Here is an 18,988-nt window from a genome sequence, read left to right on the forward strand (position 1 = left end):
CACATTTCAGATCAATTGCTAGGAAGTGATTGAGGCTGTTCACTCAACCTCACATTGACTCGTTCTGTATGTGCCAACATCACTAAAAATACAGTATATTAATGTTTATTTTGAACAAGGCTTTGTACTTGGCATTAACCGAGGCAGCTAATGTTAATGTTAGCATGGTGGCTAGTTACGATAGGGTGACTATAGCCAAAATGAGATGATGACAAGCTAAAAATAGATCTTGATAATAAAAACTAAGACGAAATCTATTTTTCATTTTCTTTGATCGAGACAAGAGACGAGACGAAAATGTTTGTGATGGACTATCAGACATTGAAAGCTGAGGACAGCCATGCTTGTAATTATCTTCAAATGCCTGATGAGCGACAGGCTGGTAAACTCCAGTAAATAGTCTGCACCAGGATGTTTGGGTTGGTGCAAGTTGTGAGCTGTAATTCAGCAGTAAATAATCAGCCGTGTGTGTCTGACTGTGGATGGTGAAGCTGCTGAATGGATATGTGGAGTTTGTTAGTTGCAGCGGTGGCTGTTAGCAGCTAGCTCCGCTCGTAGACTTCACAGCTTCACCCCGCAGGACTCCACTCAGTCCGGACTGGAGAAGGTTTGTGGGTTGATGGTGTTTGACAGGCAGGTAGGAGGCTCAGTTATCTGTGAGTGTAGCTGTGCTGTAAGTAAACAGTCTGAACTCAGATCAGTTTTCTCTGACAGAGATGAAAGTTTAGTTTGAATCACCAACTCTGTGAGAGGACACCAGTTTAAACCTCCAGACTAACATGTTGCACATGAAGAAAGAAGTTATGTTTCTGCTTCTTAACAGTCACATTGATAAGTCAGAGTTTACAATGAACCTGGGGACAAATCCTAGTTGGCTCACATTAGTTATTTGTTGAGAGCATAAATAGAGAGATGTTGAGCTTTTCAAATGATGATCAGTAAGTGTGTGCTCGTAAATCAGCCCTTAAACCTGTCACACACTGCTGGAGACATGACACACACATTATTTTATACAACCTGTCACCTTAAGTCTGATTTATGATCCATGAATCAGCCTCACTGGATTAGATTAAAGAGTAAAAACAGAGGAAACATCAGGACTAAAAGTTGACCAAAAATGACGTTTTGAATTTTCGTTTGCTAACTGTGAAGGATAAAAATGTGACTAAAATTAATAAACATTTTTGTCTCAAGACTTCAAGACAATTGAAGCTTTGACTTTTTCAGCAGTTCCGTCACTTAAACATGTCTTTGCTTTAACTTTAACCACCACTTCAACTTCTTTTAGTGGTTCAACTTCAGCTGTTACCCCTCCACAAATACACTACACCAAAGAATCAAAAGTTTTAAGATATCTAGGCTTTCTCAGTCACTTTAGCTGAAGTTTTTTAGTGGAAATAAAGACACAGGAAAGAGTCTTTCATGGTTGTTGGTGTATTTCAGTTTGGAGTGACATCAGCAGAGCTTCCCGACACACACACACATCTGGTGTTTTTTTAGTTCAAAGTGCGTTTTGGTGGACGATGACCCTCAGCTTGGTGTTTGGACAGTCACACTGTTTGTCACTCTACATCCTGAAGGGGATACACACGGTTTGAAGGAGCAGAGAGACAGAGAGGGAGACATTGCCATGACGACCGAATACCATGACGAGGCTCCAGACGACAGCAGCTCCTTCTGGAACAAAGGTACCTGTCTGTCTGTCTGTCCGTCTGTCTGTGCATGTTGCTGAGGTCAGACAAAACTGATTACACTTAACTGTAAACTGAAAAACTCACCTGTCTGTCTGTGTCTGTCTATGTGTCTGTCTGTCTATGTGTCTTTCTGTCCACCAGAGCCTGCTCCAGTCTATTACTCAGGTGTCTCCAAATACAGACGCTGGTTGTTTCCTGCTCTGACAGCTACAGTCATCCTGGTTCTGATCATAGCAGTGGGAGCCACCAGTGAGAGCACACACACACACACACACACACACACACACACACACAGGGTTTCTGGTATTTTCCGGGAATCTGTGCCAAATAAGGTATCTGTGAACTTTTTTTTTTGTTAAGGCAGTACGACTGTAGGAAGAGAAACGTCCGTCTGTCCTCTGCTTGTGGTTCATTGTTTATCTTCTCCTCAGGATGAATTGTAATCACCTTCTGACTTTATATCTAACGCCATTATCAGGTCAACATTTTAATGATATCTCTTTAATGACTTTTTAGCATGTATGTGCTTGTGTGTTCTTATACTGAAGAACATATCACCTAACTGCTGTTATTACAACGATCGTCACTGGATCAATGATTTAGATGCAGTGGTTACTTCCTCAACTACTTACTTCCTCAGCTTATGGTATTATACGTTCTTGCAAACCACAGACACAATACATTTTTATGTTATTATGTAGCTGAGATGTTGAAACTTTACAAGTCTTTAAGTTTCAGGTTAACATGTGGTTAGGTTTAGGCCCAAAAAACCACTTGCTTATGGTTAGGTAAAGATAATGTTCGATGATATTCATTTTGGTGGCACTACCCTGGCAGGAAACACAGTGATGCCTTGGTAAAAAAAAACAAAAAACACTGTTAGTGGTTTGAGCACACGGGCCTCTAAAAAACATCCACATTTGGTAGCTAAAAAGCCGCTGGAAATGCAGCAATGTCTCAGTCCAAAAACACCCGGTTTTGTTGTTTGTTGGTGTTGAACAGTCTGCAGCTTGGCAGGTGTCTCTCCTAGATGTCACGCCATCCACCATCCCCTCCACCTCCTGATGACAAAGTCAGCTCAGATACAACATCATTTTGAAAATACTGATGTGATACGTATGAAACGTACATATGAAACGTATCTGTGGTTTACAGAAACGGACCTTGTGAACATTTCCTTTTGGTGGCAGGGCTGCTGAAGAATATTTTGTGATTAATGATCTGCATTTCAGTATTTTTACAAATCGAACTTCATTAATGACGAGGAAACAAGAATTTTAAAATCTGTGTAAACATTTAAACCCTAACATACAAACACACACAGAGAATGACTTTGTGTGACATTTTGCATTAACATATGTTTATATGTTTACATTTATGTGTTTTTTTTGCATAGACACGAATATATTGAGCCGATTGTGGTCTGCGGACAAAAGTGTTTCCAACTTGACTGAGGCAATGAGCGCCACGCACCAGCTCTCCAAAGGTAACACACCTGTCTGACTGTCTGTTCCTTCAGTCAGCCCACGTGATACAAGAGATAACAGACTCCCAGATTTAAAACTTCAACCTTATTCATCAGAATCTCCTGTTCCTCTGACCCAGATGCAGCAAAAGACGTCCACCGCCTGAAGTTTGCTGTGGAGAGCAACAGGGACCAGCTGACCTCAGGTGTGTCTGACTGCTGAACATCCACTCACTGGACTCCTATTAATATTAATAATTATTATTTACAGTACAGACTGTGATTCACAGTATTGCAGTGTTTACAGTAACGTACTGTATAATATAGATTATTCAGATCTAAAACTGTAATATGTGTGTGTGTGTGTGTGTGTGTGTGTTTGTGTGTGTGTGTGTGTGTGTGTGTGTGTTTGTTCAGTGGCAGAGGCACTGAAGCAGCTGTCAGCTGTGGACTCTCTCACCAAGACGGTCACCGAGCTCAAATGTGCCATCGAACGCATCATCAACAACAGTACACACACACGCACACGCACACACACACACACACACACACACACACAGATCACAAAGCTGTCTTAACTGTGACGCTTCATTCAATCCTGATTCTATCAAAAATCTGCTTTTTAAAAATGTCCTCACAAAATATTCTTATTTTCCAAAAATCTCCCCTTTCCAAAGATTATCCTAATTTTCCACTGTCCTATTTTTTTTTAAATGTCCCCATTTTCCAAAATGTGCTCACTTTCCACAATACCTTCACTTTTCAAAAACTATCCCCATTTTAAAAGAGATGTCCTCCCTTAGACTTTCCCCTGTCCACACTTTGCCTCATTTTCCAAAAAAATGTTCTTACTTTCCAAAATGTGCTCACTTTCCACAATGACACCACTTTTCAAAAAATATTGTAACCTTCCGACAATGTCCTTACTTTTAAAAAATGTCCTCACTTTCCAAAAATATCATTGTTTCTTAAAGATTTCCCCATTTTTCAAAACATGTCCTTACCTTCCAAAATGTGCTTACTTTACACAGTACCTCCACTTTTCAAAAATTCTCATTTTAAAAGACGTGTCCTCACTTTGGATATCCCCTTTCAAAAGTTGTCCTCACTCTCCAAAAATGCCCCACCTTTTTAAAATGCCACCACTTTCCAAAAGTCTCCTCACTTTTGAAAATGTCCCCACTTTCCAAAAACTATCACTTTCCCAAAAAAATCGTACTTACTAAAATCACCTTACTTTCTAAAAATGCCCCTACTTTCCAAGTGTCCTCAATTTTTTTTTTTACAATGTCCCCACTTTCCATAAAAATACCCCCACTTTTAAAAGTGTCCTCACTTTTTAAAAGTTTACACTTTTCTAAAATGTCTTCACTCTTTTAAAATATCCCCACTTTCCAAAACATATTCTCACTTTCTGAAAATGGTTCTTATGTTGCAAAATGTCCTCACTTTCCAAAATCAATACACTCCCCAAAAATATCCTCACTTTTCAAAAAAGGTTGTCATTCCCAAACATGTCCTCACTCAGACTTCTAAATGTGATTGGTCTTTGAATGGCTGATGTACAAGAGGACACAGGTATAACTGTCTTAGACATCGTCTCTCTCTTCATGTCTCTTTCCAGTATGTCTGCTGACCTGTCTGTCTCTCTCCATCTGTCTCTTAGGTTCAGTAGCGGGTGGCTGTTGTCCTCTGGGTTGGGAAACTTTTGGTTCCAGCTGTTATTTATTCAGCAAGACACCTCTGAACTGGCACGATGCCAGAGACTGGTGCAATGGACACGAATCTCACCTGGTCATACTCAACACCGACGAGGAGTGGGTGAGACAGCCTGTCTGTCGGTTTAAAAGAAATGTAATCTATGTATGGAGTAAACAGCAGGAGACTCAGAGTGGCTCCTTGTGGGACACCTATATCCACATTTAGGATTCCAGATTTGAAGCCATTTGGAGTTCCGCCATAAAGTTAAATCAGCTGTATGTCTGTTTGTCTCTCTGCCTGTCTGTCTCTCTGGTTCAGGAATTCATAAAACAACATACCATGGGTGCCTTCCATTGGGTGGGTCTGACTGATGAGAGAGGGGAGTGGGAGTGGGTCAACCAGACACCATACATCATGAACCGGAGGTGGGCTGTTACTCTTGAGATTTTTTTTTTAATTACTCTTCAACCTTTAAGGTCCAGAAACACCAAACCAACATTAAAGAAGTAGTGGTGACAAAAGCCAACTGTTGTGTTGTCTCACGTCGCTGTGTCTCAGTCAAAAAGTTGCACTTGAACAAACTGCGAGACGACAGCTGACGGCAAACCAGCAAATAAGTTCTGAGAGGAAATAACGCTTGCCAGTCTCTGTAGCTAATTTCAACATCCATGTCAACTGTACAGGGCTGATTTTTTATAGAAAGCACCTGTTAACATTTTATCAAGGCAACGATATTGGACAGGTAATATAACAATGACATGAGCTCAGGCTCACAGAGTATAGATGCAGCTGAAGCTGTCGCTGTTTCTTTGCTATGTTTTAAGTTCGTTAAGCTTAAGTGTAACATTTTAGTCACCAAACATTTGGCTGTACTAAAAGACCCTCTAAGGAGTCTGATTAGTTTTTCCAAAAAAACATTTTGTTTTAATGGTTTTAAGCCAGTTTTTTTTCTGCAGGTGAAATTAGCATTATTACAGTTAACCATAACTGTAAATGCACTGTGCTAACCATGCTAGCAGCTAGCATTGGGGTCAGCCCCACTCTCTCATCCAAATATGGTCACTTCTGGCTCCAAAGATCCAAGATGGCAACGGCCAAAATGCCAAACTGCAGGTTCGAAATGGGAGTCCACAAACCAATGGGTGATGTCATGGTGACTATGATTATTATTTCATGTAGTCTATGCTATTAGATAATTTCCTAAAAACTCAAACATTAGGAGTGAGCACTTACCAACTGAAGACTTGCTCCATTTCCCAAATAAATACCAAATTACAGAAACTGTCCTGAGCATTAGCAGGTATACTAGCTTCATTCTAGAAATATCTAAAAGGTATTTCTAAGAAAGTTAAAGACTCATTAAATGACTAGAATTACTGCAACACGGTTCTGTGCCTTCGTGAACCGGTGAAGATGCAGTTACAGTTTACATCTATGTCTGTCCAGAGTCAAAATTTTTGGAATATGGTCAAATTCCAGTAAGTGGATGCTTCACACATGGAAGATCTATACAATCAGCACAGTTTCAAGATTGGAGTCACCAATTCAGTATCTGACCAAATTTCTCCCCTTCTGTTCTTGAGATATGACATTAAAACATGATGATGTCACAGTCAAGCTGACTTTTGACCTTTTGGATATAAAATATCATCACTTCATTATTTTATCCTGTTAGACATTTGTGTCAAGTTTTGTCATAATTAACATATGAACTCTTGAGTTATAGCCAAAAACATGTTGTTTTTCAGGTTATAGTGACAGACACAAGGTCTCAGTGACTTTGGCCATTAAAATCTAATCAGCTCATTCTTGAGTCCAAGTGAATGTTTGTGCCAAATTTGAGGAAATTTCCATAAGGCCTTCTTAAGATACTGTGTTCATGAAATTGTGATGAATATAAGGTCACAGTGACCTTGATCTGTGACCACCAAAATCTAATTAGTTCAACACTAAGTCCAAGTGGACATTTGTGCCAAATTTAAGGAAAGCAAATGTTTTGATTGTTAAAAATGGCATCTTGTCTATTTAAATGACATCAGCACAATAATGTGTGCAGACAGTGACGGGGTGTGAAAACTCTCTGAGGCCACTGTATACATCCTGTGTTTCTGTGGTTTCCAGGCGGTGGAAACCCGGTCAGCCTGACTCCTGGACTGGTCATGGTTATGGCCATGGAGATGAAGACTGCGCTCACCTTCACAGCGACGGACGCCTTAATGATTTGCACTGCTCCACCAAGTTACGCTATATCTGCCAGAGACACAACCAGCACAGCTAAAGAACATCGCGTCTGTCCGGGCTGCACCCACCCACTGCTCACATCCACTGTAATCTGTAAAATAACCATTAAATAATTTGATCCCAACACATCAGACTGATCTGTTTCTGTCGTGTCCACGACAATGCTGCTCAGACAGACTGATGACATCATGCAATGTATCCTCATACGCCGATTTGTATGATATCTAACAAATGAGTGCCCCGTGAATAAGCACCCATACTGCTCAGGTTAAGTTTAGAAAAAGAATCGTGGTTAGAAGTGGTCACAATGTAACATATAGTTGCTCATTTAATATTATGTTAGATGTTTAATGTAAGGTTACATAGGTTAGGTTTAGAGAAGAAACATGGCTGGGTGTCGTCATGTTACGTACTTGACATAAAGTTACGTAATTAATGTACAGTAACACATTTAACGTAAAGTTATGTAGGTTTGGTTCTGCAAAGTAAAATTACATAGGTTGGGTTTAAAAAAAGAAACATGGTTATGCATCAGCATGTTTCACATAAAATTACGTACTTAACATTACGTATGATGAGGCATCAGCACGTTACATACTTAACGCAAAGTTACATACTTAACATGAAATTTCGTACTTAGCGTTAAGTTAAATATTGAACATAAAGTTACGTTAGGTTCAGGGAAGTAAAATTACTTAGGTTAGGTTTAGGAAAAGGAACATGGTTGGGTGTCTTGTTACGTATACGTAACAAGAGGCCTATAACGTAAAGTTACGTACTTAACATTAACTTAAAAATGTTACATTTAGGGAAACAATCAGGGTTGGGCATTGTCACATTATGTACTTTATGTAAAGTTATGCATTTAATGAAAACTTACCTAGGTTAGGTTAAGAAAAGTAAAATTATGTAGATTAGGGTTAGGAAAAGAAACACGGTTGGGTGTCGTCACGTTACCTACTTAGCGTAAAGTTCGGGAAAAAACTACTGATGAGACTATATATTTGAGTTTTTAAATATTTAGGACTTAGTAGGAACCAATGGGCTTGGAATAACAATAAGACAAATATAAAATATGTCACATTTTAGGAAGACAACATGTTTGTTCACTTGTTGAGTTGTCTGAAGCACAAATGGAAACCTTTGGGAGTTACAACAATTTAGACAATACAACTATTTAAATATTAAACTGAGAGAATTTATTTAACTGCGATAAAAACTTTAACTCTCCATAATGAAAAACTGTACACACTTTAGAAAAACAAACAGATCGACAGCCAGAAGGACAAAAACAAACATTCAGCTGAGAATGGGGCTACGAGGTTCCTACTAAATGTAAATATGTTACAAAATATGTGACAAATACAAAACCTTCACAGAGATACAACATTAGGGGACTTTCTGGCACTTAAATAGAATTTACACCTCAAACTGAGGTTCTGCTGTTAAAACAAACAGCGAACATGTAAACCAGGGCTGAAGCCAGGATTTTAGAAATACTGCCGTCCCCTCAACACCACCTAGACCAAAAAGACGGTCTGTTGCATTTGTATTAACTGAACTTTTTGTTTAATTTATAGATTTTTATACCACCCTTTATAAATTGTATAACCTTTAATACAGTTTCAAAGCCTTCTCCAAACAACCAGGAGTACAATACAAGTGAAGAAACACAAAATCATTCATTTCTTTGTTTGTTGTCCTTAAAGTAATATAAGTTTTAGAAGTAGTTTTTTTTTTTCAAACTGTGGCCGTTGAAAGGCACAGACATGGAAACTGAGCAATGTGTACATATCAAATAAACCTGTTGGATCACCTTTAATAAGCTCATCTTTCCATCTGTGTTTTCTCAAACACTGAAGCTCTTTTAAAACTCATTTTAAACACTTACACTATATTACAAATTATATATAAAAAAATATTGGAAATATTTTGTACGTAAGCTGTACCAATAAGATCTGAGACACAAGGGAAAAAGTACAGATAATGAAAAACAAAAAATAGTAATAATGATATGAAGTTTTATTGCACACACAGCTGAAAGGGGGAAGAGCTTGCCACACTTTTCTTCCTACTTTATCCAAATAACTTTAATCTTTTAAGTTACGTTCAAGTGGACATTTTAGCCAAAATTTGAAAAAATTCCTTAAGTTGTTCTTGAGATATCCCGTTCACAAGAATAAGATTGATGCAAGGTCATAGTCATCTTTGACCACCAAATTCTAATCATTTCATTTTTGAGTTGAAGAGGATATTTTCGCCAAATTTGAATAAAGTCTCTCAAAATTTTCTTGAGATATCACGTTTAGGACAATGTGACAGATGCAAGGTCACAGTGACCTTGACCTCTGACCATCAAATACTAATATAGTTCATACTTGAGTTCAAGTGGATGTTTGTGCCCAATTTGAGGAAAGTCCCTAAAAGTGTTCTTGAGATATCATATTCACGAGAATAATTTTTTTCTGCTTTGTTTCCAACATTGTTACTACTGTTATAATAATAATAATAATAATAAAATGTTATTATTGCTATTATTGTTGTTGTTGTTGTTGTTATAATTAATAATAATAAAAAATAGGTACTAAACATGTTGTGTTTAAGTCTCCCTTAACCAGAAAGCTGTTACCCCCTTGTTTCTTGTACGTAGAAGTTGTCCCAGTGTATTTTATTGATACCACTTACGTACTAAATATATGTACTAATATATGTGCTAAAATAATTATAGTCACTTGCAATTTGTAATCTTTAGTGTTACCAAAAACTAGAAATCCCAGCACATCTGGTACAAAAATCTAGCAAACAGCTACAACTGAAATCGTTTTAACAGCTTAAATTTGTCACTGTTGCTCTTTAAATGTAGTCCATATTGTAGAGTTAAAAAACTACAACTCCCAATATCAGTAAAGTGCATCAACATGTAAAACGTGTAACCTTGTGAATTTATCCAACATGAAATACTTTCATAAATAATATAAATTATCAAGTATAAAAACGTTAACGTTAAACGTTAAATAATAATGACAACGAAATGGTCAGTCGGTCAGGTGAAACGCTCGACTCAGGACAAGTTCTGTTGTGGCTCCACCTAGGTGACATGCCTCCAGGACACACACCAGCCTCTGATTGGCCAGCTGGGCCGCCATGTTGATGAGGTCAGCTGAGAGAGAGAGAGAGAGGAAACCTTTATCGTTCTGCTCATGTTTTTGTTTTGTGTGTGTGTGTGTGTGTGTGTGTGTGTGTGTGTGTGTGTGCGTGCTGACCTGGTGAAGGTGGAGGTGTGTTTGAAGAGAAGGCTCCATGTGATAAGATGGAAATCCAGGTGTTGGAGTGAGGGAGGAGGGGAGGACATGGGGAGGAAGAGGAGTGAGGGAGGAAGACAGCGTCGACCGACACACCGTCTGACAGAGCTGAGGAAAACATTTACTTAATTCATGACTTCAAAAACATATATATACAAGCATGGGAACATATTTTGGCAGAGCAGATTTTGTGCCTAAACTTAACCACAGTGTTGTTGAAACGATAAGTTTCAACATATCTGCTACATCATAACCTACAGGTTGCAACCAAGATATTTTATGGAACTAAAAAGCAGCTCCAAAACTGTTCTGGCAAATTTCTGGTCTTTCTCAGTCTGGTCAGCCTGTCGGTGATATTGAGAAGCTCCCAGTACTGCAAATATCTGTCCAATGACCTGATCCTCACAAAACATAACAGATTAGAGGAATTAATTTAAATATCTTTTTTCTTATATTTTGTGACAAGCTGTTTATAATTTAAAACATGGTCAGATAGCCTGTGAGTTTTGGTAAAAAAAAAAAAAAAAAAAAAAAAAGGACAACTATTTGTAGACTGTTGTTCCACCCCTTGTCAATAGGGGGTACTGCAGCACACTCAGCTACCACCTTTCTAAATATATACTTTATAAAATGATTCAACATTAAAGCACCTGAGCAACATATTACGTCCTGATGTGTGCTTTTTCTTTTATAGAACGGTTACTAATGGCAACAAGAAAGCTAAAGACACACTCCAAATTAAACTGTTTTTATTATATGTTCATAAAGCATTGTTAGAAAGAAACAGGCCTTCCTGGCTGCCTGCGCATGGTGCAAGACAAATGCTTAGTGGCTCGTGGCTAACAACCAATCAGTATGCTTGATTTGACTGTTTCGTGATGCAGAAACCTTACTTGTTCTTCTGATAGGATCCTCATTAGCTTCATTAACACAGAGTCTAATCACACAGCACGTTAACATACAATCATCATCACACCTCAGGACACCAACTCACAACTAAACCAGTTCACTGACAGAGGAATACTAAACACATAAAAACCAAACCCAACAGCTCCAGAAATAAAATACCTTTGTTGTCACTAAATAATAGATTCAACTGTTTTGATTGAAATCTACATTAAGGTAAAGGAGCAAACGTACCTCTCAGTCTCAGTGTGTAGTAATCCTCGATGGCAGAGTCAAACCTCCCAGCGGCAGACGCCCTCCCACCCATCGCCACGGCAAACGCCTGCTCCTCTCTGTGGGCGTGGTCATAACGCATCGGCAGCGTCTCCACAGCAATTGTCGGGGAGACAGGGAGGAGGGGGGCAGTGACGAAGGACGAGGTGTCATCATCATCATCACCGTCATCTTCTTCATCGGCGTTTGTGTTTTCTAGAAACTCCATGGAGGCTTCAAACAGAATGACTGCAGACACACACAGACGAGTCATTATTATTATTATTGTTATTGTTATTATATGACACACACACACTCTGGTTTTTGTCACATGTTGGGACCACACTATTTCTGTCATTTGTGGGGACCATTTTTATTTGTCACACCTTGTTTTAGTCACTTGTTTGGAACACTTTTTCTTTTTTGTTTTTTTTGTGGTGACCACTATATTTTTGTCACTTATTGGGACCACTGTCTCTTGTCACTTGTGGGGTCCGCACTTTTTTGTGACTTTTGGAAACCACCATTTTTTTTGGATTTTTTTTGGTCTTTTGTGGGGACCTGATTTTTTTAAGTCCTCTGTGGGGACCACCATCTTTTAGACAGTTGTGGCAACCACCATTTCTTGGTCTTTTGTGGTGACCACTATATTTTTGTCACTTGGGAGGTCCGCACTTTTTTGTGATTTGTGGAAACCACCATTCTTTTAGGTTTTTTTGGGGGGTCTTTTGTGGGGACCACCACATACTTGTCACTTGTGGGGACCACACTTATCATTGGTCATACGTGTCTGAGAAAAATCAGGCAGAATTGTTGAAGATGACATGTAACAACGGGAAGAACACACGCACACACGTTTCTCTGATTGACAGCTGTCATGAGTTTGTGTTCTGGTTTGAACTAGAGATGTACTGATACCACTTTTTCCTTCCCGATACCGATTCTGATCCCTGAACCTTAGGTATCTGCCGATACCGAGTATCGATCTGATACCAGCACGTAAAAAAAAATATGGATGGAATATGAATTGTTGTATGTCTCAACTCCTAAAACTCTGTGTAAAATATTAAGAAATAAATACATAATAGTAGAATGAATGCCATAAAACTTTTTTTTATTATTATTATTATTATCCAGTGTTGACACAGATCAAGACACAGGTTAAAGTGCAGCCACACAATTTAGTAAAAAAGACATTTTAAAGGCTACAGTAGAATGCTTTTTAAACTCCGCTCCGTTTCCATTTCATTTGCCTGTAGCGTGCGTATGCGTAATGACGTGAGGCATTACGTGGTATCGGATTGGTCATAGGCTGTACTCACCGATACCCGATACCGCATTTTAGGCAGTATCGGAGGCATTTCCGATACTGGTATCGGTATCGGTACAACTCTAGTTTGAACGCTGAACATGTTGCCCAGATGGCTGATGGGAGCTGCAGTTTTAAACTCTTATATTTACATTTGATGATAACTTCAGACATGTGTGTTACTATATAGAAAATGATGCTGTAGAAGTTAGAAGTAGAAGACCTGTCTTGTTGTTCTGCTCTGGTTGTAATGTGACCATCGGATGTCTGAGGAGACAGAGACAAAAGAATTAAACCAGTGCTGGAAGAAGTAAAAGTAGTGAAACCACACTGTAAAGAATACTTCACAACAAGTAAAAATCCTGCATACAAACCTTACTGAGGTAAAAAGTACAATATTTGCCTCTGAGATGGAGCGGAGGAGGACATAGCGGCACAAAGTACTCACATACAGTAAAGGCACACTAAATGTAGTCCAGTACTTGAGTAAATGTACTTTGCGCTCACCTCTTCTTTGGCGTTTCAGCCTGCAGCAGCTGCTTCCTCTTACACGACCTCCTGCTGAAACACAGTCTGAGTGTAAATCCACGTTCTCACTCTGAAATAATGAAATCATTATAATCACATGATGAAGAAATGTTTTTATATCTCACCCTGATCTGTAGTCCAGAGGACGCGGCGTCAGCTGACTGTGTGCTGAGGACGGAGACATCGGAGAGAAAGAGGAAGAGGAGGAGAGAGGAGGTCTGAAGGAGCGAGGGGTGGAGGACAGAGGGAGGAGGGAGGAGGAGGAGGAGGAGAGGGAGGGCGAGGGAGATGGATGAGGGGAGGATTTGGCGAAGCGAGGGGAGGGGGAGGAGGAGGAGGAGGAAGAGGAAGAGGAGAGAGATGAAGGTCGGACCGTCCAAAACAAACAGCGATCCTCCTAAAAGAGACACAACAACATAAACATGTTAGAACGTTAGGGAGTTACTAAAGTGTGTGTGAGTGTGTGTGGCAGTCACCTCTCCTCTGCGGCTGTACGTAACCATGGTAACAGCTGCCTGGATACAGAAGCTGCGTCGCTCCCGGTAACAGAGTCTCTCCACCTCCCTCTGAAGCTCCGCCCCTCGCAGGAACCCCAGCTCACCTGTTTGCACAAACACAAACACTTAAAGAGAAACTACACTCTTATTCTTTAGACAACACTGACAGATGTACAGACAGACAGACAGACAGACGACCTCTCCTGTCCTTCATGTAGGTTTCCAAGGAGACAGGAGGAGGCGGGTAGATGAAGAATCCTCCAATCAGGGCCCTGCCCAGCACATGTCCATCCTCCTGGCTCCTCAGCCACAGGAGGAAGTGTCGCACCGGCCGGAGCTTACGGTAACTCATCTCCGAGTGGTGGCCCAGCCCTGCCAATCGGCAAATGAGGAGAGAGGACAGAATCCAGCTGACCAATGAATGAGAAGAAGTGATGGATCACTGGCACTAACAAGACGTGTGCTGTTTCACTTTTCTGCTACCAAAGTACCAAACTGCATGAATATCAAACATTCTTACAGAGGTGTGTGTGTGGTGTGTTACCTGTGCAGTACACCTGTGTGTATGTTGTATTTGTCAGGTAGAAGCTGGCGTCTGTCTGATCAGCGGCTTTGATCACCTTCAGTCTGGTACAGACGACCACTGACACTGAAAACACACACAGATGAAAATCACTGACTTCTAACTATGTTCTTAAAAAACACAGAATGTGTGTTTTCTGACAAACTACTGCTGCAACTACATCAAGTGTGTGTGTGTGTGTGTGTCTCACGTGGGTAGAGCTTGCGGTGGGACTCAGGTTGAGATGTGGAGAAGAGCTTCACCATTATTGGGTGATTGCTAGTCCCGTCCTCCAATCGCAGCCAACGATATTCCAAAAGCTCCGCCCCTCTGCCATCTACCAATGAAAACACAGACTGAAGCGTGACTTGTGTGTTTAAGTGAAACTGAAAGAAACAAAAAACTAAGGCATGAATGTTATTTATATACAGTCACCATGGCAACCCTCACCCTTGCTCCTGATTCGCTGGGGTCGTCCTGAGAACGTCAGAAGGCCAATGACATCACATACAACGCCATGAGGACGCTCCAGGAGCTCCTTGCTGACAGACAGAGAGTCAGAGTGTGTGTGTGTGTGTGTGTGTGTGTGTGTGTGTGTGTGTGTGTGTGTGTGTGTGTGTGTGTGTGTGTGTGTTTACCTGCTGTAGAAGCTGTAGGACGGAGCAGGTGGGAGATGTTCAGGTGAAACAGAGGATTCTGGGAGAACAGAGATGCGGGCGGCAGGATTCCTGCTATTCACACTGATCTCTGGATACAAACAGAGACACAGTGAAGAAAAGAAACTTCAGGAGGACGCAGTCCCTGTAAAGATGGCGAGATAGGTTTGTGTGTGTGTACCTATATCATCTGACTCGGCCTGGTAATGCTGTTTGACTCGATAGCGTCTCAGGCTGATGATGTCACCAGGCTTCAGACAGCGATACCAGCTGACACACACACTGTTCCACAACACCACACACACACTTCCTGTCCTGTCACACACCTCCAACACCGCCTGGACAGACAGACAGAGAGAGACAGAGGGCAATGGAGTTAACATAGTCTGGTGTTCCACAGGGTTCTATCTTTGGTCCTCCTTTATTTAATCCAGTGGTTCTCAAAGTCTTTCTGTCATGACCCCACAGTGTTTTTTTTCGGTTTGCTGTCACATCTCTTGACTCTACACTGCAAATACCTGCATACCATGTACACTGTACTACTGAGAAGCAACACCTGTTTTTCTTTTCATCCCTGTGTCATAGCCATATTTTCTGTAAACCTACAGACTGTCTGTGCTTTGTGAAAGCATGATTTGTTTAGTGTTTCACTGTAAAAAAGATTTTGACGTAAAAACATTAGTTATGCTGTGTTCACACCAAATGTGATGCAGATTTTTTCATCACGTTACTCACACAAGTTTGAACGCTAGAATATTCTGTGTTGACTTCATACACGTGAATAACTCATGTCATACGTGCTTGAGATTGCAAAATCGATGAATGAACTTCTGCCGGTGCGTCCTCTGTGTCATATGTCCCTGGAGGACTCCAGATGCTTGGCTATCATTGCTGAAGTTCAGATTTTTCAACTCTCGCAAATAAGCGCACCACACGAAATCACACTACTTGCGTGGTTTGCATCAAGTCCATTGCGTCCATCGCACTGCCCGCTGGGGATTCGTGTCTAATCGTGTCTTTACGTTGACTTCACATGTAATTCACTGCCCTGAATTTGGTTTATTCGCGCCCGGTGTGAACACAACATTAAACATAACATTTTCCCCTGGTCACGTGCGCCCCAGTTTGAGAAATGCTGATTTCATCTAAGGGCTCATTTAAGCTCAACATATATCAACATGGACGGAGCCTTCTGTTCGTACTCTGCCTTCATTTTTTCAGTATTTGTGCAAGTGTTCTGAGAGCTCATTAATACAGATGAAACTGAGCAGTACCACCAGAGATGGTGGAGGCAGTGTAGTGTAGTTCAAGCGAGATATGACTGTAGGCAAAGACAAAGACATTTTAAAAATGGTGGAACGAACTGAATCAGTAACACAGTGAAAAGAATTCTTCATTCACATATTGCGATGTGACCTCACAGACCACCGCCATCTACAACACTGCCTCTGTTTAAAGGTACGTTATTATGACCTCCTCCACTGTCACCTCATTTGATGCTGTGTGAAGTGACCTGAAACTCTGTTTGTGGACGAGAGGCCAAAACATAAAAGAAAATATCTGTTCGCAAAGATATCTGACGAGAGACAGTGTGTGTGTTCACTGACCTTATATGGACACTCACAGTTCCGGTCTGTTTTCCCATAATACATCAGGTGTGACTTGTTGATGATGCGTACGATCAGTTGATGCTGGACAGCGCCCCTGGAAACGCCCCGGCGACCGATCAGGAAGGAGTCACGCAGTTCTGACACGGTCACAGCAGGACGTTGAACTGTTGACACACACACTTCTTTTACCCTTTAAATTTAATATCCTTTTTTCCCCCATAAATTATAGTAGCACATTTTAAGACTTCAGTTGGACAAACATTCAAATGTAAAAAAATCAGACTTAATCTGATTAATATTCAAACGTAATGATCGACAGTATCTCTACCCTCCTCCTCCTCTTCATCTCCATCCTCTTCCTCAATGGGCGGGGCTTCTCTCCACACCTCCCCGCTGTAGTCCACACTGTTCCACAGAGGGAGGAACACGCTCCTATTGGCTCTCAGAGGAACCAAAGGACCTGTGGGATCAATCAGCCAATCAGAATCATCATCACGCTGCAGAACGCACCTGAGACTCATCGGGGGTTCGAGCCTGCAGAGCTGAAACCTTGTTGTTTTTGCTTGGACTTCTTTTTTTCTTCAGCAATGTTTTTGTGAGTTGGTTCATCGTAGACACATTAAATCTTTGACAGTTCTTGGAAGTTGTGTGCAAATGCTACTCAAGAAATATGATGCTAATTGGCCAGATGAGGGCGCTATAATTAAGGCCCACAAATTCAATTTTTGAAAGGTCATGCCCCTCACACTGTAAAGGCCCTGACACACCAAGCCGACCGTCCAAAGTCGGGCAGTCGGTGAGCGTCTGTCGCCCTAGTTTTTGCAGTGTGTCCCACACCGTTGGCAGCTTTTCGGCCGATTGAGCATGTTGAATCACCGGCGGAGCTCGTCGGTGAGAGAGATCACTCTGATTGGCTGTTCAGGTTTTATTTCCTCGCCCCTGTAGCGAGTGAATCTGCCTGTAGTGAAACCGGGGCTAACTGGTGCTTCCTCCTCAGGCTCCACTTCACTCAGCTGCCCATTGAGTCAATCATTGCGAAACTTACAGGAGATGTCTAAGAAGGTAGAAAGTGGTGCCAAAGTGCATAACATAAATTAGACTTTAAATCAGAAATTGATTGTCCAATCATTACAAAACTTGTAGGGTATGTTAAACAATAGGCCCGTTTCCACTCAAGAAGTTCCTGGTACTATTTGGGGGGCAGGAACTTTACAGGAATGCCCTCTCACTCGGCCCTCTCAACCGCCGTGTCTCCACTGTGCGGTGGAGTTGGAGGAAGGTTGCTGTAAAGTTACCGGGCTCTGGATGTGACGTAATCGTTGCGCGACCATTTTGACCGGGGAGACAGTGGTCTGATCCCCGCCTCCTCCAGTCTTCACGTCAAAGTATCCTTGGGCAAGATACTGAACCCCAAGTTACTCCCAATGGCTGTTCCATCGGTGTGTGAGTGCAAGTGAATGGTTACTGAGCAGCAGGTGGCACCTTGTATGGTAGCCACGACCACCAGTGTGTGAATGGGTGAATGTGACATGTAAACTGTTGTGGTTCTTATATTGTCTCTGTTCACATATTCATCTGGATTTTGACAACAGTCTCGTCTCACCTGCAGGTTCCGACGATCCAAACCAGGGCAGAGAGTCCTGGTCCACGTCAAACCTCCTGACTCCATCTTCCTCCTCATCATCGTCACCTGGAGCTCCATCTTTGACCTCCACGCTCACCAGTCTGTAGCTGCAGGAGCAGAAACATTTAACCCAACTGATGACATCACAGCGACATAGTCCACCTGTCCTCACTCACCTGTCTCTGTCTCCAGAGGCCCCGGGGCATTCTGGGAGCTGAGCTGTCATGGCGGGGGCGAAGGCGGCATTTCGTAGCATCGACCCTGGCTGCAGGACGTTCCTCTCCACCAGCCGGTTCAGACCAGGATCCAGAGTCACACGAAGCCTGCAGTCTCTGTCTGTCAGTGTGATGTCATACAGGTCATCACCTGCTGGAGTCAACACACCAGTACACACCAACACAAACCAGTAAGACCAGGGGCCTGTATCACGAAGCAGGATTAATGTAACTTCAGGGTTAACCCTGGGTTTTTGGTCTCACGAAGCCGGTTCAGTTCTTATCGGGGTAGATCACCATGGTAACTTACTCTGAACGGCTATCCTGCTCCGGAGCAGGGTAAGTTCAGGGTTGAATCTGATCCTATAAAAAGCACCACCCACTGGCCAATCAGCTGTTCGGAAAAAAATGACTCCGCTGATAGAA

The 18,988-nt window shown here is 41.5% G+C and overlaps 2 protein-coding genes across 4 annotated transcripts in view; one reads left to right on the forward strand and one right to left on the reverse strand.

Moving 5' to 3' along the window:
• The first annotated feature begins 1,529 nt into the window (after positions 1–1,529).
• LOC126404351 (C-type lectin domain family 10 member A-like) lies at positions 1,530–7,227 on the forward strand. Its single transcript, XM_050067534.1, is given in 9 exon segments — positions 1,530–1,688; positions 1,836–1,943; positions 3,091–3,180; positions 3,300–3,365; positions 3,577–3,669; positions 4,826–4,980; positions 5,179–5,285; positions 6,982–7,093; positions 7,095–7,227. Coding segments are annotated over 9 exon segments (909 nt in total). The 5' UTR covers positions 1,530–1,630; the 3' UTR covers positions 7,215–7,227.
• A 1,050-nt stretch (positions 7,228–8,277) lies between these two features.
• Positions 8,278–18,988, reverse strand: part of si:ch73-71d17.2 (RPA-related protein RADX) — a 13,499-nt gene continuing 2,788 nt past the window's right edge. Inside the window, exons 3-19 of one of the 3 annotated variants that reach the window (XM_050067422.1) lie at positions 18,524–18,713; positions 18,327–18,454; positions 17,052–17,183; positions 16,721–16,887; positions 15,295–15,451; positions 15,096–15,204; positions 14,908–14,999; positions 14,669–14,794; positions 14,440–14,544; positions 14,094–14,267; positions 13,875–13,999; positions 13,524–13,795; positions 13,378–13,431; positions 13,094–13,137; positions 11,544–11,810; positions 10,365–10,511; positions 8,278–10,261 (exon numbers count right to left, since the gene is read on the reverse strand). In XM_050067422.1, coding sequence (XP_049923379.1) covers positions 10,137–10,261; positions 10,365–10,511; positions 11,544–11,810; positions 13,094–13,137; positions 13,378–13,431; positions 13,524–13,795; positions 13,875–13,999; positions 14,094–14,267; positions 14,440–14,544; positions 14,669–14,794; positions 14,908–14,999; positions 15,096–15,204; positions 15,295–15,451; positions 16,721–16,887; positions 17,052–17,183; positions 18,327–18,454; positions 18,524–18,713 — 2,414 coding nt within the window. In that variant the 3' untranslated portion in view covers positions 8,278–10,136. Of the gene's footprint in view, positions 10,262–10,364; positions 10,512–11,543; positions 11,811–13,093; positions 13,138–13,377; positions 13,432–13,523; positions 13,796–13,874; positions 14,000–14,093; positions 14,268–14,439; positions 14,545–14,668; positions 14,795–14,907; positions 15,000–15,095; positions 15,205–15,294; positions 15,452–16,720; positions 16,888–17,051; positions 17,184–18,326; positions 18,455–18,523; positions 18,717–18,988 lie in introns of all 3 variants that reach the window. The other 2 variants (XM_050067421.1, XM_050067419.1) reach the window with 2 other exon arrangements.

The sequence above is a fragment of the Epinephelus moara genome, chromosome 17 (assembly GCF_006386435.1).
Source record: "Epinephelus moara isolate mb chromosome 17, YSFRI_EMoa_1.0, whole genome shotgun sequence".
NCBI lineage: Eukaryota > Metazoa > Chordata > Actinopteri > Perciformes > Serranidae > Epinephelus > Epinephelus moara.